At 37.9% G+C, this 22,856-nt stretch overlaps 1 protein-coding gene across 3 annotated transcripts in view; it reads right to left on the bottom strand.

Annotated features, from left to right (window-relative positions):
• LOC101167824 (rap guanine nucleotide exchange factor 4) overlaps nucleotides 1–21,123 on the bottom strand; it is a 28,042-nt gene extending 6,919 nt beyond the window's left edge. Inside the window, exons 1-16 of one of the 3 annotated variants that reach the window (XM_011486666.3) lie at nucleotides 20,930–21,123; nucleotides 16,396–16,538; nucleotides 14,040–14,128; nucleotides 13,234–13,380; nucleotides 7,662–7,734; nucleotides 7,425–7,480; nucleotides 6,023–6,129; nucleotides 5,730–5,851; nucleotides 5,240–5,423; nucleotides 4,999–5,083; nucleotides 4,494–4,554; nucleotides 3,478–3,554; nucleotides 2,571–2,717; nucleotides 1,932–2,026; nucleotides 1,271–1,356; nucleotides 135–213 (exon numbers count right to left, since the gene is read on the bottom strand). In XM_011486666.3, the coding sequence (XP_011484968.1) occupies nucleotides 135–213; nucleotides 1,271–1,356; nucleotides 1,932–2,026; nucleotides 2,571–2,717; nucleotides 3,478–3,554; nucleotides 4,494–4,554; nucleotides 4,999–5,083; nucleotides 5,240–5,423; nucleotides 5,730–5,851; nucleotides 6,023–6,129; nucleotides 7,425–7,480; nucleotides 7,662–7,734; nucleotides 13,234–13,380; nucleotides 14,040–14,128; nucleotides 16,396–16,538; nucleotides 20,930–21,015 (1,637 nt within the window). In that variant the 5' untranslated portion in view covers nucleotides 21,016–21,123. Of the gene's footprint in view, nucleotides 1–134; nucleotides 214–1,270; nucleotides 1,357–1,931; nucleotides 2,027–2,570; nucleotides 2,718–3,477; nucleotides 3,555–4,493; nucleotides 4,555–4,998; nucleotides 5,084–5,239; nucleotides 5,424–5,729; nucleotides 5,852–6,022; nucleotides 6,130–7,424; nucleotides 7,481–7,661; nucleotides 7,735–7,987; nucleotides 8,075–9,208; nucleotides 9,451–13,233; nucleotides 13,381–14,039; nucleotides 14,129–16,395; nucleotides 16,539–20,929 lie in introns of those variants that run through there. The other 2 variants (XM_020710987.2, XM_011486667.2) reach the window with 2 other exon arrangements.
• Between the last annotated feature and the right edge of the window lie 1,733 nt (nucleotides 21,124–22,856).

Below are 22,856 nucleotides of genomic sequence, written 5' to 3'. Positions count from 1 at the left end.
GTTTCTAAATCTTTTCAAAGAGTTTTTACTTGTGTCAGAGTTTTAAAGCGTTTCACCTTAAGTATCTGATCACATTACTTCACAACAGAATGTAGGGTATGTCTAAATAGTAATTCAAAAGGCAAAAAGGATATTGTGCCATTAATAGAGGGCACAGCTGGCTATTGGGCATGAACACACAGTGCATCAAGACAAAATCATCCACCGCCGGGTCTAACAGAGGGGAAAAAACAAAAACAGAGGAAGTCAAGGTTGAAAAAGAAGATAATAATCACAGCACACACTAAATATACACCATCTATTGATGCAATAAGTACCAGACTGTAAGACAAATCTGAAAAAGCCTAACAACTGTGAGACCTTTTGTTTTGGTACGATCTTATAATATATTTTTTAAATTAGATTTAATAATTAGATTCATGTAAGGGAAGAGGCATACAGGGTGAATTATCAAAAAGGAGATAAGATGTTTCCTTTATTATAATTAACTATAAACAAGTTAATGCAGAGCCATTGTTCATTGAATAGGTGATTGATTTAGAGGATGACGGTTGGCTAAAAGGCTGCTGTGGTAACAAGCTAAGATAACATCTTTGATACAATTTCTTAACTAATAAAGTTATTTTGTAAAACATATTAAATCATGAAAGATTGCCTCTGAAGGAGCACAATAAGATATTTGATGTAGCCATAATGAAAGTATATTGTTATTATATGTCACACAGATTCCACGCTGTGGTTTTAAACAAATATGGTCAATTCTGATTTCAATGACTTTTTCTCATGGTTTGACATTTTGCTACTATTTTAATGGGGTTCACAAAAGAGTTTTGAAAAAAAATATTAGTTCAAATCTTACTTTGTGTTTGCTTTTATCAACAAACTTTATCTCCACACAAATGTCCTTGACACTTCAAAAGCAGTTACAAGGTATTTTATTCAGGTAAAGCTATATTAGTTGCAGATAAAAAATACAACATCTCTTCTTTGAACAGTCATACCAAGTTTTTGAATTATTAGCAATTTGATTGTCCACTAAACTCATGTTGTTTTAGTTTCTTACCAATCCACTCAGCTGATCTCAAGGACAAGCAATGATTTAAAACTATTACAAATCTTTTTATTAAAGTCTGTTAAGACTGATCAGTCTGGTTGTTTTTGTTTATGCATCTTTTTCAAACCACCAGTCTTAATGCATTTGGTCTAGTTTAAACATGACAATATCTTAAAAGAACAAAGCTTTGATTTAAACTAGAGTTGAACTGACTACCTGGTTCATTGTGATGAATGTCAAGTCTCATAGCTTCCAGAAAGTGTTCAAGGATTTTCTCTGGTGTTCCTGATATCACAGTGTATCTGCGAAAAACAAAATACTCAAAGTGATCAAAATGACAGGGATACGGATTTTTAAGGAAGAAGCAAACATATTACAAAAACATAATGAGAGTGCTCACTTCTTACCTTTGATTAAGAAAGATAAAACACAAAAGAATCCGGCTTAAATAGCATTACATTTAAAAGACAAAATTAATACTTTAAATAATATTTACTATTCCTAAAGGGAAACTGTAAAAAATTCCTAGAATATGCTAAATGATAAAATAATTTCATTTTTTCTTCCAATTTATGTTAAAAAATAAGATTGCACTGTAAAAGATCATTCATACAGTGTAACCTTTGCATTAGCATGGGTTAACATTAAAAAACAATAATCTAAAAAATCACCTTCAACCAGTTTTCCAGACACAACAGAACACTTACTGTTCATGTCAACTTAAATAAACAAATATGGCCATTTGCTAAATTAAAGGCTCAAGAGACTCCTATGTTTTCTCAAACCTTTGATGAAGCTTTAAAAAACAACAGATTTGTTCTTAACCAAAAATTGAGAAATATGACAATGAGCAAATAAAAAAATGGACATCACTCACTTGATGCCTCCCAGTGTGGATGCTCGGGGGCTCTTCTCTAAAACCAGCACAGACTGTTCGTGCTCTTTCAAACGCACTGTGTTAGCTTCCACATCCTGAAACAAAAAGTTAACAAAAAGAAAATATATGGACAATACAATACTGTAATCTGTAACAAAAATCATAGATAAATCTGGGTCTCACCAAACATTTGATTACTAAGAACAAGGGCAACATTCAAAAATAAGGCTTATATTAATTCATCCATTCATTATTCATCTTCTGTTTTGGCCCTTTTGGGGTCACGGGGCTGCCAGAGCCTATCCCAGCCACTTGTGGGGGGAAGGCACGGGACATCCTGGAAAGGTCGTCAGTCTGTCGTAGAGGCTTATATTGTTTTTTAATAGCATTTTAGTTTGTATCTGTAATTCTATTGGCTAGTAAGATAGCAAAGGAAACATTAGCTGAGATCTGAGTTTTGAGGCTTTTCCTTCCTTTTTTTATGTTTACATATACTTAAGAGACAAAAGTCTTAGATGAAACAAAACTTAAACAAATGTGAACTCTTTAGAGTTATCCAAAAGTCATAGAAAGTGTTTTCTGGTAGTTTTTTGGGGCTATATCTAAACTATGATCAGACCATGTGCTGTGATGTCTCACCCTGAGTATCCTGTTGAAGTCTTCTTTATCCACTCGGAGGAAGTGACAGTTGTCCTCTCTCAGGACGATGGAGGCAGCACGAGGCGAGTCTGTTACCAAGGCTAATTTCCCAAAGTCATCTCCTTCGTGAAGAGTGCAAACTACACCCTAAGACACACAAACATAAACCCATGAATGCATACAATACAAATGAATACACAACAATACAAATGAGCTCCTACACATGTTGGGAAGTCGACTAAAAGCCTAAAAAACAAGAACACAAACCATTAAAACAGAATAAATTATAATGTTCATGCAGAGAGTTTGTGTCATGAGATCAATGTGTTTAGAAATCCTCTGCCTTTAAACTGAATGTGTGTTCTGACAATCTCTTGAGCCAGTTAATCATAATGATGAGTCATGCTGAGCTGGGCTGACTTTGCCCAACTCCACTGCTGGTCTTTCCCATGAGCTGGTCCGCTGCGAGCAAACTACTGCAACTGCTGCAGCTTCAAATTCCACATTGACAATGGAGAAGAACACCACCATGACATCAAAGCTTTACAAACAGAAGAGAAACTGAATTTATATTTTAGATGACCATTAACCAAAATTCAGAGGAACATTTCAGGCGTTATGGCCTGAAACATGTTTATTCTGTTCTTAAACACAAACCCTAAAGTGTAATACTTAAATACATTATTTGGATACAAATCCCTTTAAAAGTGAATAATGTTACTCAAACGGTGCTTCTATCGTGAGATTGCAATTCTATAATAAAAATGCTTCACCTGAACAATCTGAACGTACATGTGGTTAAGCCAGACATTAAGTTTTGGCTGCTGAAACAAAAATAACCTATACGTCGGTTCCAGCCATGTTTTGGTTGCAATGAGCACGGGCGCAGAACTCTGTAACCACACACCTTGCCATAGATAACCACGTTGACGGAGCCTTTCAGGATGATGTACCATGATGTGCCCTCCTCTCCTTGGTTAAACACTGAAAAAACAAAGATAAATTCAATACATCACATAGATCACATACGGTTATGGCTGAATAACACATTTAAATTATGAAATTTACAACCCCAGAAAGACCTAGAAAACAGATTTCTGTTTATCATCACTTAAAGACCCACTCAGATGAAAATTCAGTTTTTGGTGTTTTAAACATGCTCTTGTGGCATTTTGGAAACACAATGTTTTGCATTTCGGAGAATTTCTTTATTCATGAATTTTGAAAAAAGGCTTATTTGTGACATAGAAAATATACTCCGCAAACCTTTTGCATGGGGAGGGGAAATGGGGGAGGGGTTGCTTCGTGCCAACAGCCCCGCCCACAACTCAGAGGTGAATTTCCAATGAACTACTACTGAAAAACTACGTCCCAGAAAACAGCAAATGTTAAAAACAGCTTAATCATAAATAAAAGACCACTGGGAACGCTTTGAAAATAGATCAAAAGATGATCGGAGTGGTTTTTTTTTAAAAGAAGCATAACCTTAAGTTAACCTACAGAAAGTTTTCAAAAGTCCAGAAATAAAAGAACTGTTAGCACCCTTTTGTTCACACAAACTGGTATTTGTTTTAAGATTTTATTCAGTGAGAATGAGAGCCTTTCACACATTCTCCACAGCATATGTCCATATTTTACCACCACTGCAATCCACAAGAGGTGACAATGAGATTTAACAGAGACAAAATCATTCGAGATTTTTTTGTCAATATTCTTTTAATCTGCTTTCATTATACAAAGAATAATTTAAATTTTTAGAAACTTGCATCTTCTCACACATGGAGCCAATCAAAAGATTAAAAATGTTCTTGATAAAGCGCAGTTTCGCTCCGGAGGAATAGTCTTTTCAGGAATTAGACGGTGAAACACTTGAACTATGTGTGCGCAACCATAAAAACATTTGAGGAAGAGGCAAAGACTCACACACAGTTCCAGCTTTTGCATGTGATTCGAAGATCACGACACTCGCCAGTTCACGCTTCACCTGTATTTGGAAACACCATGTTTTGATCGTCAGGCAAAATCCAGAGTAAAAAGGTCAAAAGGTTATACAGCAGACACGTCAAGATTCTTTAAAGATCACTTAAAACAGTTTAGGAGCAGCCACAATATTTTTACAAATCTGCAACATTTGAAATCATCCCTTTCTAGACTTGATTAATTCGGTGGAGACCAGCCTTTTCTTTAAAAACTTCTATACATACATAGCTTTCTTATATTAGAAAGAGAAACCCTGTATGGTGCAAGAAAACAACAAGAACCCCACCTGGAAATGGCATTTCTTCACACAGTGAAGCTTGCCAGAACAGGACATATTGTGTGTCTCCAAACACTTATAAATAATAAATAAAACAAAAAACTTGTCTCTTGCATTTATTCAAGTGACTAAATGTTAACAAGGAAGAACAGGGAATACCAAGGGACTCACAGTGTTGGAGAGGTGAGCTAAGGCCTTGATGTGAAGCAGCTCATCATAGATGATCTCCAAGTCATCCCCTGTCCTCTGACCAGGCCTATGGACACAGAAAATTGGGTTCAAAAGCCAAAAAATATAAATAATCCCTAACTTGGTTTTTTTTTTTATTGATATGGCAAACTGCTGTTGAAATAGAAAATTAATAGACAATCGAAATTAACACAGTAAACCGGTAATAGTAAGGTTTACTGACGATTTCCTGAGGATCATGCGCAGCAGTGCGTCAGGGCCAATCTGAGCAAGGAAGAGGATGGTCTCTGGCAACTCTTCCTCACTCTCTCTCTTCTCTTCCTCACTCGGCAAAGGCGTGTCCTCGTCTTCATCATCAAGAAAGCGATAGAAGAGGTACTTGTCCTGGAAGCCCAGGTCCTGGTCCACTGGAGAGCAAATGAGCAGAAATTTTAGTGACAAATTGTCTTATTAATATCTTGTTTAAGAATCCTAGAAATAAAAACAGTTTAAGGAAATGACCGTGGGACGGTCGCTATTCAGTTTATATTTTACAATCATTTGCATCCTCCTTTTAATTCAAACAAACGCTGTAATACTGTGAGGAGCATTACAGGTTGAGATGATGGATGGATGGATGGATGGATGGATGGATGGATGGATGGATGGATGGATGGATGGATGGATGGATGGATGGATGTTGCTTCAGTGAATTACACTTTAAATCAAATTACCGTGATTGAGCACCCCTTCCTCCAACAGCACCTGCCACATTCCAACAGCATGGGACCTTGTGAGCACGCAAGCACTCTGCATCACCAGCCAGTCCACCAGCTCTGTTCCTACACAGCATTGTCTTTAAAACACATGCAAGCACACAGTTTGAAGATTAAAACTTTACTTTTGTTTTCAAAAAAACAAAGCCTTATTGGTGCATCAAACAGTAAAAAAAATCTCAGCAAGTTACACTTATCTTCTTATAATTCTACACTGATAAGGACTCTTGTAGACAGCTAGTTTCCCATACCTGTATGTTTTAAGGTGGTATTTTCTGTCTCGGATCATGTGGGGTGCTCTCGATAGGATAGCATTGCGGAGTACCTTTCCTGCTCTCTGGAGCTTCTCTGATGGGATCTAAAGAAAGCAAAGCCCAGTGTGAAAACCCCACAGATGCTATGGAAATATAGAAAGAGAGATGTGCAGAAAGCAGCCAAAACGTCTCTCATCTTGCCTTTTGTTTTGTTTTTTAAGGTCAGTTTCACTTACCCTCTTAATTTACAAAAGCAAATGGTTTTAAAAAAAAACATTTAAATCCTGAATAAATTATGACTTCAAGTGGGGCATGTTTTCTTTTTATATTTTGGAAGTTGGAAAATCAAAATTCTTTTTTTGGATCAGCATCAGAGGCAAATGGAAGCAAATAAAGCATTTATAAAAAGTTGCTTAGAGGCATGCAAACCAAAACTCCTACAAACGGACCAACTACCCAGACTTTGTTGAACAAAAAGCGATGATTGAAAGCAAATATTAACTCTTTTGCTTTAAAAGCCAGAGTCTTTAAGTCAGAGCCAGAGGTTTAACTGACAGAGTTTAAACACTTGGGTAATGTAAGACATGGGCAGTACAAGAGGTGTGACATAATTTTTCCACTGATGACACAACCTTTCTTTTGAGACTCGTTGAAATCGTGTGTACCAAAAAAAATTACATGCATCAAATTGCCCTTTAGCAGTAAAAAACTCACAATGATGTGGAGCGCTTCAAAGAAAACTGCATTTGTAAATAGAGATGAGCATGTCTTATTGCAGACCACCCCTGCATTTCAGGCACTGCGGAAGATGACAGATGTGCATATAAATGCAGACACAGCTGCTGCTGCTGCTGCCGAAAACAACAAAGGAAGGCATTTTAATTTGGCAGATGGGATCTCTCTCCTACGTGAATGAATAAACCGGAATTAGAATAAACTGCTGAACATCACAGCTATGAGTCTTCTGGGGTCTTTACTCAGAAGACATGTGCTTCCAAAATCCATTCTGGCATCATAGTTTGGGTTGAAAAACATAAAAATTATTTATTAGATTTGTTTTAATTGCCTTTGTAACTCTATGAATGAATAGCTTTTAATTAAAATATTTGTGAAAGTAGTTTGAAGCATCAAACATACTGATCCTAATCATATATCAGAAGAATATGCTTGAACTTTGATGACTGTCAAACAGATGTAGCATCTGTTTCACCTATAAACACACTACCATTTTAGATACATTATTAATCAAAAAAGAAGAATATAAGCCTCATCTGGAACAGAATACAATTCCCAGCTTGTTTTGTAACACTTTTTGGTAAGTGGGGTTTGTGCTTTTTTAATTTTCATTCCCATTGAGAACAGACATTAAAGTCAATCTGTGTGCTCTTGGATAGTTTACCTTGTTGTGAGCTTTGCTTCCAGATTCTGAATTCATGTTGTCTTTATCTGCGAGTCCTGGGGAGAAAAAGCCCCATCAAGGTGGTGGAGTGGACAGCTCTTACACAAAAAATATTTTAGTCCTTAAAACATTAAACGAACATCCTATAGTTTTGACTTCTTTTTTTTGCAGTTACAGTTTACCAGCTTTATCATTGATCATTTAAAGTCTCCTTGTTGCGTCTGCTCATCTACTCACTGTCGTTGTTTGATCCGCTCTCCATGGCTCCATATGGGGGGGCTAACAGTCCAGCCAGACTCTGGCGATACTTCTGCAAGGAAGCACACACATAACAGATATTCATAACATGATTACATCTCTGCTGACATTTATAGATCGCCATTGTTGTAGTTTAAATGAGCAAACATGCATTAACTTGTGTGTATTTTCTTCGTTAAAGTGGGTATTAGCCTAATGTTTACATCAGTCTTCTACTGTTAATAAGATGTTAATAAGGTGTTAATAAGACATTTCTTCTGAATTCTCAAAAAATATATTTTATAGCCCAACCTTTTCTGTCTTACCTCAAAAATCTAATTTTCATGATGCAAGAGGAAAACAATGACCACAGCTGTTGACCAATCAGAGGTCAAAATAGAGCCATCTTGTCCCTTTGGAAGAAACTGTGTTTTAAAGGATGTAATAAAGCACTACAATGTTGTGGCATACTGTGTGATGTTCACCTTTGAATCAGTGAAGTCATAGGATCACCTCCACTGAATTTGGATTTGGACAAAAAACTCCTTTGCAAAGAAGTTTTGCTTTTCCAAACTAAACCAATTTTCATTAACCCTTGTGCTATCTTAGATGACCCCACCCTTGCATTGACGTGTTCTCCCTACCATGACAAAGGTGGATAAAGTTGGAAAGATTTCATGTAATCCATGGACACCAGTGAAGATCACAAATCATTGAAGAAAAAAGGTTCAGCGCACTGTCTAGTGGGTCTAGATGACCCAACTCCCAACGTTAAAGTGCCTAGGATAGCATTTTCAACTAAAGACAATTTTCAACTGAAGATGTCAGTTTGTAAATGCAGTTAAAGTATATTTATAATTTCTTATAAATATTTCATTTCATTCTTGGTGGGACTGTTTCCACAGACTTAAATGTGTTCATTTAAATATTAACTTAAACACAAAAGCATGTGTTTCAGTTATTTTACTATAGGCCCGCTTAAAGACAAAAATAAGCATTTTCAACGACAAATCCCAATAGTGCCATGTCTCTCCCTGAGGCGTACAATGATACTTGAATACAGAATCTCAAGAGCCCCTTAAAACAAAGCCTTTTGTACAGCCAAGAGCATTTATATGCAGAGCAGCCATCATTATATAATACAAACACAAGCGTATACACGCACCAACCAGCTGTGGTTAACCAAAGGTCTGTGCAGCTGTTAACAGCAAACGTGTGTTAACATTTTATCAGTTTAGAAGTATAAAAATCTAAGCAGCGTTCCAGTTTAAGCCTGATCATGCCACTGCTTGTATTTTGTAGTCAATATGAAAGCATATACTTGCTGATGACTCTGTCAAACAGATGTATCATCTGTTTCACCTATAGACACACTCCACCATTTTAGATACATTATTAATCAATCTAAAATGTATATTGTAATTTTAAACAAAAAAAATCATTTCAGTTTATTTTTGAAAGATAATTTCAACCAATCTATGAAAAAGTGGAAACAAAATTGTTTTTTCCCCTCACAAGCTATGCAGAAGTCAAGAAGTCAGACTCACCTGAGGCAACACACTGAGCTGTCAAACCGCAAGAGCTGCCCTCTGCTCCCCTACAACTCACATGCACGCCACCGCGTTGCATCCTGTACAAAACATGCCTCTCTCCTCCTTTCTGCCACCCTCTTCCTCGCTCTTACCAACACAGTCGGCACAGTGTCTGTCTCTGTCTCTCACCCACCCTCCCTCGCTGTGATAGAGCCAAGAGCCAAAGCACTTTCTCTCACAGGTTACCAGGGTGATCTGAATCTCTGTAACACTCAGAGGCTCTGGTGGAGAAGTAAGCAGTAGGGGGGGGCAGAAGTAAGCAGTGGGGGGGCAGAAAAATGGGAAGGCAGGGCAGGAAGAAGGTTTACAAAGAAACGTGGCCAACAGAGGAAGTAGAAAAGGGGAATGAACATGCAGAGAAGGTAATTGGGCATATGAGCTGCCGAATAATACAAGAAATTTAAATAGAAAGGTCTATTAGCGTAGTAAATGTCATGGTCCAGGACACTGGTGCATCACCAGTAATGCTCAGGGTAGTATACCCACACACATCTGTTTACCCATCCCACTTCCATGGGGTTTCAGAATTATGGAGCAGCACCTCTTTTCTTTCATCCTCGCATCAAACACACGACTGCCTTCATCTTCTTGCTTTTCAGTCCTTGAAAGAGATGAGTCCGTGCACATTAGCACACATGTGAAACACAAAGCTCTTTTTTACAACGTGCTGGATCACACTCAAAAGAAAACAGCCTCAGGGCTGTGTGTTCTGTTCCGTCTCCACTGTCCCCAAATAGACAGCAGATGGGGGGCCATAGTGCACTTAGTTGACAGACAAACACTCTCCAGGTCTAATTAAACTGTTTATTTGCAAAATGTATCAATTATACAGGCCTTATCTCAGTCTTACAAGCCCATGTGGTACAAAAAGATGTCATGTCTGAATTTCCTGTTTTATACCTGGTAAGGTAGAGATTATATATATATATATACATAATACATTTGACTTTATTCAAAGGCTTATTGTGTATTGTGAGTATTCATTCATTACTCTTCTAAACCCATTGTGTCCTTTTTGGGGTCACAAGGCTGCGGGACCCTATCCCGAATATTTGAGCATTATTTTTGAAAATAAAGAACTTAAATTCGCTGTTAAGACAAATTCTAACAACAAATTTGTGTTCAAACCAAGTGACATTTAACAATTACAATTCATTTAATGATCTTTAAATGTCGCGGCCATTTTAATCTGCTGGAAAACCACTTTTCCATATGACACAAAAATAACCTACAGAATGAACAGCAGGAAGTTTTAATACTGAGGCACATTAGTCAAAGATTAATTTCAAAGGGATTAGGACGAGAAAATCTCTTTTTTTTTATCCTTATTTCTTAAAATATTTTTTAGGATTCCAACAGTCCACCTGAAAATAATAAGAGAATATAGAAACTAAGAATATGTAAAAAAGAATTATGAAAAAAAAGAGACTTACAGGAAAATGTATGATTATTTTTCTTAGCTAGCAAGCTAAAAGCTTCAAGGGCTTTAAAGGACAACTTGCATAAAACCGAACGACACACTAGTCTTTAGATGTTGCTGCACAGACCTGATCTACACCTTTGTCAGGACTTCCTTTCTGAGCAGGAACCAGTGAATGAGGGCAGTGACCTCAGGAAAGGAGACCCACAAAAGAGCAACTACACAAAGCCACCTTTAAAAGAACATTCTTTAAAAAGCTATAAAAAGGAAGTGAGGCTTTTATTTTGTATGAATTGGTTTTTGTCACATGGAAGCATTTATTGATCTTACTTCAACACTGCCTGCAGATTTATACATTGTATAGCTGTGTCAGTACTGCACTCTGCTTACTTATCCAGTTATACGTAAATACTATTATTACAAAATAAAAGCTACTAACTTCTAGTGGGCACGGTGTTTACGCGTTAGATAATTATTTTTAAAACATTGAAAGCATATTGCATTCAATTAAAAAAAAATCTGGTGAAGATGATTTTTTTTAGTGTATTTAGAAAAAATATTGTGTTTCTGGTAGGGTTGTGCCGATGGACGATATCATCGTCCATCGTGATGGGTGACTGACATCCCGATGGAGAGACCACCATCGTGATGCCACGCCCCCGCCACGTTGCGCGTCGACACCATAAGCCGCGGTTACATGTACAAAATATCTTGATGGGATCAATGGTCAGATTAGAATCCAACCGTGTACATGGGCCCAGAAAAAATGTTTTCAGAATATAAAAACGTTCACTAAGGTCACACTTTCGGTCGGAATAAATCATTCGCACATGCGCAGTAGGGTTTGAAAAACGGAAGGATATAAACTCCGCCGAGCGGCTTTTTTTTTTTTTCAAACTTTATTGTATGTAACAATTCAATACAAAACATTGTTAAACAGCGCCGAGCGGCTATATACATTGACATGCCAGCTCGGTAATATACGAGACGATCTTCTAAACCTGCTTTTAATAATGTTACGGTTATTATGAAACACCTGTTCGCTCATCATTTGAATTTTAATCCGTGTGGTCAGTGCTTTTTCTGAACGAAGCCAGGATTAGCAGTATGCTAACACGGGCTAACAACATTAGCTTTGGGTGGCGCTGCATGCTGGCTGCACGTAAACATGTAAGAATAACATCAGCCTTTATTTAGTCGGGACACGACTGGAAACACAAATCCGCGTGATTGTTTGAATGTTTTCTAAGGACTGAGCGACATTTCTGCTTTGAAGCTCAAACCGCTGTGTGTGCTGACGATCCGAGCTGTGCTCAGACACACACTTTTAGACCCGGTTCTGAGTTCGGATGCTTGTACCCCTAGAGCTGCGGGACGGATCGCAGTCTTAAATCTCCCACACATACCGCTCATGTACCCCCCCCCCCCCCTTCCCCTAAAACACAAAGCTGTAAATCCGCGCTCCGCCGGTCCACTTCACTAGTGAAGTGCGGGAGCGGACTACTTCTTTTCTATTTTGTTTGTTACTTTTTTGTTAAAGTCACTTCCCTCAGTTTATACTGGATCATCGCGGATTAGTCATTAGTTGGGAAATAAAATGAAAAAAGCAAAAAAACGAATAGCAGTTATATAAGAACGAAAAATGTGTAAATACCCCCCCCCCCCCCCCCCCGACGATGTCATCGTCCATCCCGATGGTTGACAGCAAACATCGTCAACGGCCAATTTAAGGGACATCGCCCAACCCTAGTTTCTGGCATATGTGGAGATAATTTATTTCTGAGGTAATTTCAGACCACAAACGCAAGAAAACTGCATGTTGATGGGCAATTGGAAACTGTCGGATAGACACAACATGTCTGTGTCCAGAATAAACATTTAGTTTTCATTGAAATGAGGTAGAAAATAAATAACAACCACAGTTATTGGTTAAATAGGATTTGCCGGCTTCATGCAAGACTCCAATATCAGGCCGTCAACAAAGTCCTCCAAAACATCCCATACATTCAATTTTATTTTTATCTTCACATCACGAAAAATAATCAAATTGACATCACTCATTGCTGTCGATACAGACTCCAAATAAATTCTTAATTCACAGCATTTAGTCACAGTTGATCTGAAAATAGGATTGTTTTGCCTGATGTTAAAAAAGTAAAGTGGTGTTTTGCTCCATTTGCTTGTTGTCAAATCTGTTGCTCCTGAAATTTGGTCATGTTATAATTCATTTAGAATGCATTTAAGGTAGACTATAGTTGCCTGCTGTCTGGCTGCAGCAATGGTTAGCAAATAGCTGCTCCCCTGTGTGTTTCTACCCATCAGTTCTAACTCATCTCATTTCTGAGATCATGTGTATTTAGTCAATTCAGCCAAACCATTCACTCAGTGAAGATGAGGTACTACAAAAAAAAAAAAAAGGCAGGGCAGTAAAACTCCAAAAGGAGTTGTAAACTGCTGATCAAGAATTTTAGGTGAGAAGAAAAAGAGGGAGGGTTGCCCTCTGGTGGTACATAGCAATAATGTTGACAGAAAAAAAAGCTGACTGAAATCTTTGTCTCACCTCCCAGAGGGTCTTAAACTCTCTTTGTTCAATCCGGAGAAGCTCACTGGTCTCTCTGCTGACGATGGTGGCGTGGCGAGGTGTGTTGTCCAGGATGGACTCGCCGAACGCCGTTCCAATCCCCAGGGTGCAGATTGTGACGGCATCCTGCAAAAAGAAAAGAAAATGCTTTAAACCAAGATGTCAAATGTAGTTCATTGCGTCGACTGTTTCTTAAGCTGTACCATCATTCACAAAATTATGAGCGTAGAACATTTTGCAGAAAGAGAAACACATTTCAATGATCATCATCAAGAGCAGGATCTGTTGTTAGGGAAATATTAAAATGAATAAATGCATAGGATTGCAGTGTATCTGTAGTTTCTTTAATTTTCTCATATCTTCTGTTGGAGAACTTGATAAAACCTAGGCGATAGAGTACTTAGGATACTTACACAGACATACATTTCCCATATAAGAGAGATTTAAACACAGTTTTTCCCCTTTTTATGTAAAAAAAAAACTAGTTTCAATGGTTTTGTTGAAACAAATGCATTAGGCATGTCAGAAAGCACAGTTTCTGTTGGATTTGTGTTCTATGCTTTGGCAGCTTTGTTCCAGCGGAACAATATCAAACAAAAACCAGGAGCAGCATTTGTTCAGCTGCTTGGATCAAACCAAAAGAGAGTGATAAAAAAATCTTTGATGGAAAGAAAACAAATGTGAAAATCAAGAGCACTAAGACATTATAATGTTTTATTTTATTTAAAAGGGTAACATGTAAACAGCTTCACTCTCCCCTGTACCTGTAACTGCGTTCTTCTTACCTGGTGATTGGCAGTTTCTGATACTTTCACGTCCAAGGATCCAGAAAGAACCGCGTACCAACTGGTGCCTATGTCACCCTGTCGAAACACTGCAATGAAAATGTACAGTAAATAGTGACTCAAAGCAAGTTATTTCCTTTTTATACCAACTGTAACAGTCATTTATGTCAGAAAATAATACTGGGATTGTTGCACATTGCCTCTAGATACATCAGCCACATATGACAACTTCACATTTCAGGTATCAGTCCTTGAGCCCCCTTCCCAAAGAAATACTTAAAAACTAAACATACAAGCATTTTTCTCAAATCTACATAGAACACAAAAAATAATCACTGTTTTCCAAAAGATTGAGCAGTGTTTCCTCTTCAGAAAAGATCACTAATGACCAGCTCTAAAAAGCTAGCAAAAACCAGAGCAATAAAACGAGCACAGCATGAAGCTGTTCTCACGTGTGTTTATAATGCCACAGCTGACTGAGTTGTGAAGACAGGCAGTGGTCAGTGGGAGGCTGGCCTAACCAGAATGCAAAGCAGTGTCAATCATGCCAAGTTTGTGCATCTGCAGCATTGAGATAATACCACTGGGAGCGTTGCAGAATGCCTCCAGCTGCATCAGACACATATGACTGCAGCTCATGAAGATCAGCTGAGTTGTCCAGCAAAATCTGCCAGCATCTCAGATAAAGATAGCATCTCTGCTGTGAGTATTCATTTCTGAATATTCCTGGCTTTGCTCAACACAACATTCATGTAGATTTTTTAATAGAGACAATGACAAAATACTTAAAGAATTTGCATTTCTTAAGCCCGTGACAAAATGATGCAACACAGGAGGTCAAGCTTGCCCAAAATTCTGTTTCAATTAAAATATGTTTCCTTGTTTTTTCATTAAAATGTCATAAATCTTTAAGGAAAGTATATCTTCTTAAAGCTCCACTCTGATGAAAACTGGGTTTTTGGTGTTTTTAATATTTTTCTGATGATGGAGAACATATATTAAGAATATCGGGATCAAAATGGCATTTCGGGCATTTCTTTGTTCAAGTCATTGTGAATCGGGAGCAGATGAAAAATTGCTGTTTGAAACAGATTTTATTTGTTACACAGAAACTACAATGGCTGGACCACGAGCTCCCTGTGCCGCTTCATTTTGTTACATCCATTTGTAGATGACTGTATCCATGTACAACTTTGTTTTTCTCATTTGAGGGGGCATTTGGCTCAAAGCTGTACCTTTGCTCAAATATTGCTCGCCATTTCTGTTGCAACAGTAATGTTAGGCTAGAATGTGAAGACCTGTAAACTAGTGGGAGAGTGTAAACAGAGAGCTCTCAGTAATGGGTGACGGGGGCAGGGTTGCTCTGTGCCAGCAGTCCTGCCCACAACTCAGAAGTGAGTTTTGATGAACTCCTACCACTCTGCAGAAACTATGTCCAAGAAAATGACACAGGTTTTTTTATTCTGGCTAAAAACAGCATAATCATAATTAAAATAGATCAAATGATGATCGGAGTGGGATTTTTATTTCAGGATTAATCTTTTGCAAATGAATCAGATAAATAACCTCAGGTAGAAGGTAAAATATGATATGTTATAATTCCTTTGCAGGTTAAGGGGTTAAATCTTTTGTTTGTTTTACAAACATGCCCGTACAATTGTCATAACACCTTCAATGTTAGGGATGCACGATATGAGGAAAACTCGCGTTATGCGATATTGGTGATTAATATTGCGATAACGATATAATTCGCGGTATATAAACAAATAGCAAAACAACCAAAAACATAATTTCCGTGTTCACTACAACAGTTTAAAAATTATACTCCAACTGACCCTTGTCGACGTAGCAGGCAAACATCAAACATAAAAGGGCTCATCTGATTGATCAACAACGTAAACGGGTCCTTCCGATTGGTTAAATGCATAAAGGGATTTATTTCATTTGTTCAATATTTCAAGCTGCCATGAGTTTGTTTTAGCACATTTAAGGTAACCATTTATTGCGATTTTCGCCGTCTTTTGCGGTATGCATATTGCACAGCTTAATGTCGCGATAACGATAAATTTGCAGTATATTGTGCAGGCCTATTCAATGTGAATGAAAAATGTATCCTGAGCTAATATACAATTTTCTATTAAATGTAATAGCTTTCTTTAAATGTGTCAAAAAATAAGCCCAGAATGCATAGAGGAAGATCACTGCACAATGCAGGCAGGCTATCATACTAAAAAAGAAAAACAGCAGTTCTATGGCATCAGCTGGTGCAGGATAAAGACTCATTTTGCGGAAGAAAGCATTTCGTTTTTATAAACCTTTAGTACGTTAAGTAGGTTTGCTTTGTATTTTCACTTACACGTGATTCCTTTTTCCAGGCATTCGTAGAAAGCGCAGGCACAGATCTGTAGTAAGAGTGGAGGTGGAAATCTCTGGAAGGCTTTGACCTCTCGCAGTCTCGTAAGAATAATGTCCACATCCTCTCCAGAGCGCTCCGACGGCCTGTGTGGAGAAGACTCACCATTAAAGATGTAAAAACATTCAAAATATCTATAGTGGGTTTGGCAAAACAGATCTATGCCATTAAAATATGGTGATTGTGCAAGATTTCTCTGTCTTTTCTACGACCATTTATGCCTGAAGTGCAGGAAATAAATCAAAGCCTTGCAAGGGGATTTAATTAGCCATAGCCTAATGTGAAATAGTTCCAATTAGAAACCAGTGACCTAAATACTTCAAAAAGAATATGGACACTTAAGAGATGCTGTTCCAGTGTTATCTCCGTTTGCTTTTGTGTTTTGTTCTGGGGCCTTTAGATGTGCTGTGAGCTCCATTTCTCTCTACATAGCCCCTCAGTGGGTGTTCATGTAAGATCTTGTACTGGGGATGTTATAATGTGCTTAAATGAAAAGTGGGTCTCAATTGAGCAGTTGTTGGACATGAACAACAGTGCTCAGACAAGAGAGCCCCACACAGACGTACAATCTGACGGTTCAAATATTTTGTTCTGAAACTGCAGTGATGAAAAAGCTCCAGCGCTCAGAGAAAAGCACACCTCAGTCAGCACTCATTCACTTGTTTTCTCTTCGCCTGGTGATTCATCCCTAAAACTGCTTGTTTGTGTGTTTGTACGGAGGAGCTAATGCATCGAGGGCTCCTTCTTTCACAGATGAGAGACCGTCTATCCCCCTTTTCATCTTTCGGCTTCTTTGTCGACTCTCGCCTCCAGAGCTCTTCCTTTATGTCTGGCTGCCTCACATTTGTCTCCTCTCCATCTACTTTGTTCCTCCATCTCGGGACTCGCGTGTTTCTCTATGAATATGATCTCATAAATGGCATGGACTCTTTGTGTCCATTAGGTCTCAGCACTCTCATAGAGCAATCCTGTGGATATTTTTGTTTACTTGTGCTTCACAATCTAAAAGCTACAGACTCCGTTTTTTTTTTTTTCCCCAATGTGTCAAAATAAATATATATGAGTGACCAAGCAGTAGATTAATATCACTGTCTGGCAGCAAACCCAGTAATGAGAGTGGAGCTTTTCTTTTTTCTGGCACATTTTTTAGTCTCTGACTCATCATCCACCTCCTGAATGGTCTTCGGTGCTGAGACGGAGCATCATATTCCATTGTGGGCTGGGTTAATAGTTTAGACAGGATCTCCCACACATGACGACATAAGAAGTAAGAAAGGCTACTTATAAAAATGTTTGATCGGTTAACATCAGCAACACCCCTGACCCATTTGTCTATATTAAAACTGCAAAGATTAATAGGTTATGGCCTCCTTGTTCAATGGTCACAATTTGTCTTTTTCAGAAGCCTGTGCCTGCTGGCTTCCTGTCTGTGCATCGTTATACTCTGTGTGACATGGATGTGACCTGAGAGGCGTTCACCTTGCAACACTCCCTCCCTCCATCCATCTTTCTTTTTTTTTTTTTGCTCTTTTCTCCGACCCCCCCCCCCTTCCAGCCCTTTCATCCTCGACTTCTAATGTCAGCAGAGATATCGGCTTTCAACCACAAGTTATGACATCGCAACACAAACGACACACACTCACAAATTGGGCTGTGTGACACACCGAGGAGAAAATCGAGACACCAGAAGGTTCTGCAGACTGTTTAAAAAAAAATCCATCTGTAACAATTCACAGTTTATAGATAAATAAGTCATCAGTTGACATGTCAAGTTCAACACAGACATGTTTCACAAGCTAGCAAGATGTGGGAAACATATTTAGCTTTTTTTAATGGGTTGGCATAATTTCGTGTGTTATTATTGGAATATCTGCTAGCAAGCTTGGTCAAATTAGCAGATGACTGACTACTCCAACAAATCTTGGGTCTGGGTTTAGTGGTCAACTGATTCTCCTGGAACTGTTTTGCACAAAGTATTTTTATTTGGGATCAATAATCACACAATCAGCACCTTATGGACACCAAAATGACACCTTAAAATTACAGATGTATGTCATTACTGTACAGCAGAGCAAACAACACCATGTCATAAATACCATGTTAAAGTAAAGCTTTAGAGGTGCTGGTTGTTATTCTTAAAGCCTGCAGCTCAGCAATCGGATTATGATTCTTAAATATAATATATAAAAAGAGTTTACTTATTTTTAATTTGGGTTTGAACATGTTACAGTTATATATTTGAGTTTATTCAAGTTTTATGCAATATGTAATATTTTTCATATATTTGGGAATTGTGTTTGCAGTGCTTGTTTGGTTCCAGTTCTGCCTTGTGGGGAGAAAATCCTAACTTTAATGGAGAGAAGTTGAGTTTCCACAAATATACGATAAGTTGGATTTCTTTAGCAGGTGAAAAAATGAAGACGCTATTGATACAATGAAAGTAATGCTAAATAATAATAAAAAGCAACATGTTTTGGCAAAAATGTAGGCTTCCCATTTCTAAAATCAGCCAAAAGTTGCCTGACATGAAGCTAAAACAGGAAAGAGATGAAGAGGGGGAAGATGGATATTTACAATCTGATTTGAGTCTTTGATGCAACAATATTGTAAATCCAATCCCTGAAGGATCGCTTTTCAGCCATTAAAAAAAAAAGAAAACAAAGAATAGGATCCTCAAAATTCACTCTAAAAAGCTTTTAAGCCAAAAGTTGTATCATTTTTTCCATAAAATTCTTAACTTCTGAATTGATCAGCAAACTTATCAATTTGATAACTTTCAAAGTTATTAAATTGAAGATTAACAAATATACCTTATGCATGTAAAAGAATTGAGAGTTGAAGGTATCCCATTTCTATGCATTTTAGGGATTTTTTTCTGCCTTTTCTAAGTTCTCGAGTTCACATATGAGCGGTAAAAAGGCAAAAATAAAAGTAAAAACTCTGCACCAGTGTTGTGCAGGTCTGAGACTATCTACCACCTTCCTGAAGAAACGGAAAACAAAACAAATTCGATTTCCTCTTGTTTATTTTACACTAAAGTGCATTAAATGTATTTTATTAAAGCAGTTGTACTTCAACTTATATTTTTATGTTGTTCTCTGTTCACCAACTTCATTTCTCCCATCAACAGTTATTGTAGATGAAGGTCTCCACACACAAAGACACTTCAAATGCTGGATATTGATTGAATAGGAGGTGAAAAGCTTGAGAGCACTGAGTGCTTCACAACAAGATCCCATCCCCTTCTTATAGACTCTGCAGACTGGCAGCATTTAGTTTAGGGTGTGCATCACTGCACCAAAATCTGAATTTCTTTTTGGTTGTTTGTTTCACAATAAACAAATTAGTTTAAGACACAATAAACTCACTATTTTATATTATATTAGCTTTGTATAAATTCCAGCCTATAAAATACAGCTCCTCAAACTTAGCAGAAAACTAAATTAACATGGTAACAATTCTAAATAAAATGAGTGTACCAACCAAACCCTATTTATGAAATTAATCTAAAATGTATTTGAGCTCCATGGAAAGGTTGTCATCGTATTTTGATAGTGATAAACCAACAGCTAATATTCGCCTTTGAAAACTCAAATTAACAGATCTTGGAATCTCGAGTTCTCCTGAAATCAGCCCATTTTTATCATTATTTAATAACATAAAATGATCAAAAATAAATAAATAAATAAGGTGATTTTAAAAATGTATCAATGTTCAAAACAATTTCAATATTGACAACAAATATCAATAAACTGTATTTGGATGATAGAAAAGATGTAATTCCAGGTAGAAGATGGCAGATTCAGGTTGCCAGTGGTAACATGGTGATGCATCAGAGATGGTGTGCAAGGTAAGTGTGGGTGCATGAGCCATGCATATCTCTTATTCTATTTTTTTATACCAATCTGTTTGACATTTACTAATGAATGCAGTGTTACTTGCATCCGTTTATTTGGACAGGTCACGAGGACAGGTATGATATAGACCAAAAAAACACATTTATAAACCATATTGAAAGGATTTTGAGACAAACTGGTTTGTAGACATTAAATGGTCCACGCCATAAGTGAAAAAACAACACTCTGCCTCTGATGGTTGTTTGAACGCACCACCTACACATGGTCACAGTTGTATTTTAAATATGTATGGTTATTTAGTCTAAGCGTGCAGACCAACCATGTGCGCCTCATCCATTCATCAAAGCCCGCGCAGGGCAGCTGCACCTCCAGGCCACCAACGCCTTTTTTGGCCAAGCACGCACACAAACTGTTTCTTTTTGGGGGGGTTTTCACCACCAAGACTGCGTGTTTCACGCCGCAGTCAGTCCAAATCGAGTCTACAACGCGCGGAGAACGAGGCGTGTCATACTGTCACGGTTGCGGCGATCGCCGGTTCCGATGAATCACGTTGAATAAAAAGGATGCGACGAGCAAAGGATGCGACAGCGTGGCTGTGGGTCGTGATCTGCTTTACCCACCTTTTGTCCAGGCAGCAGATCCACTCCGCCAATGATGGAGACGAACTGGGGGACGGCTGCAGCGCGACCATCTTCCGCGGCTGCATGTGGCTGTGGTGCTGCCGGAGGAGGATGCCCGGTTGTCGGTGGTCGTTAATGAACGTACCCCCTCCCCGCCCCTCCGCCTCACACGACTACAGGCTGCTGTCACCGCCTTCATCGTGCCATGCAGAGGCGCGCACCGGTGACTGCAGCTGCAGGCAGACAGCGCAAACCCCACGGGGGGAGAGCTTGTCATTAGAATTATTATATACTCCATCAATGCTTCAAATAACAAGGAATGCACTCTGACTGTGGGATACAAACACAATATTCCATTCTTGGATCAATAAGCTTCTCTGAAAGGATGAGACTACAGGTGGAGATAGAGTCTTAGTTTCAACTATAGTGCCTATTAAAAGTGAGAGTGATGCAACTGAGTACTGTGAAAATTCCCCACCTTAAAAACTAGGGGTCTAATAATTAATCAATGAATCGATTTCTATTTCTACTATCCAATCAATTCTGTCTGTGTGGAGTTATTAATTGAATTGACCTATACCATGTGAAATAGTTTCAAATCCTTTTTAAATTTAATGAAATTAATCACCGTTCAAAAATACCTTTTGGATTGAGGCATGTTAGATTTATTGTACTACAAGTGCCTTCATACTACATAACAACACACCATCATGCAGTCCATTTAGACTTTGAATTTTGGAAAAACATATAACCTTGTATTATTTTATTGTGGAAAAACAAAAGTGGGCTGAACTTAGAATTAATTTTTGAATTGATTTGACATTAATTCTTGTTTAATTGTTTGTACGCATATTTAATTTACACTTGATTATCTTGCAAGAAATGAGAGGAATCTGGAAAACTTCACCTGCACTGTTCAGTAGCAGGTATTTACCTCTGAGTCTCACTGGTTGAATTTTTGGCTAAAGACGTCCTGGATTGAATTTCGGTCGGTAAATCGTATCAGATTGTTCAAAATGAGCTAATATCAATTATGAATTATATCTGGAACCAAAAACTGTAGTAATTGAGTTGTTAAAGTGAATCGTTAAAGCTCTATCAAAGATTCTATTTCATGCAAAGCAGCTTGCAGAAAGTCATTACTTTCAATCACAAGCTGCAGTCTAAATTTTGGGTCTAAAAGCAACTAAATTCAAGAGTATTAGAATTCAGACATGCCATGTTTGCATTAGGAGAGAAGCATCACCTGTTCTGTTCAAAGTTGTTTTAAAAGGGTCTTAAAATCCTTAAATTTAACTTGTAAACCCTCATCCCTGGCTTAAATTGAATTGGATTTTATTTCTTTGTATTCGGGATATTGTTTACTGCTGTTATTGTTTAATATACAGTAAATCCAAAGGTCTGTACCACTTCAGTTGATGTATGACCCTCTGAGGTTTTCTCAGCAAATAGAGAAGGTTGCAGATAAAGATTTGGCCTATGGGTGACACCATTAAAGATGATGATAATATAAAACTCCCTTTCAATCTGTCACAGCCACAGAGTGAGGAATAAACAGAGTGATGCAGACGAAATAAGGAAAATGAAGAGGAGACTGCACACCATAGATCCAGTGATTGATCAATTAATTCATACATAACAGGTATGTCAATTTGACAAGTTAAGGATGTCATGAGTGTGCAGCTATATGAAGCAAGGCAGGACAAAAAGCTGCAAGATCCCAGAAGAAAAAATCGAAATGTGTACAAACTGTTTCGATTTTAACCTTGAAGGATGCCTCATACGGAATTACATAAGCGACAAAGGAGCATTAGTCGTTTAGTTTAAAGCGATTAGAAAGAGGCAGTCTGTCAACAGAGAGGATATAGTTTGTCTTTTGTTTTTGTGACAAAAAGCTGAAGAATAACTGTGAGGAGGGAGGATAAAG

This window comes from Oryzias latipes, chromosome 17 (assembly GCF_002234675.1).
Source record: "Oryzias latipes chromosome 17, ASM223467v1".
In the NCBI taxonomy this organism is placed as follows: domain Eukaryota; kingdom Metazoa; phylum Chordata; class Actinopteri; order Beloniformes; family Adrianichthyidae; genus Oryzias; species Oryzias latipes.
The sequence above is the reverse complement of the archived record's forward strand: the minus strand, read 5'-3'. Positions and strand labels throughout refer to the sequence as shown.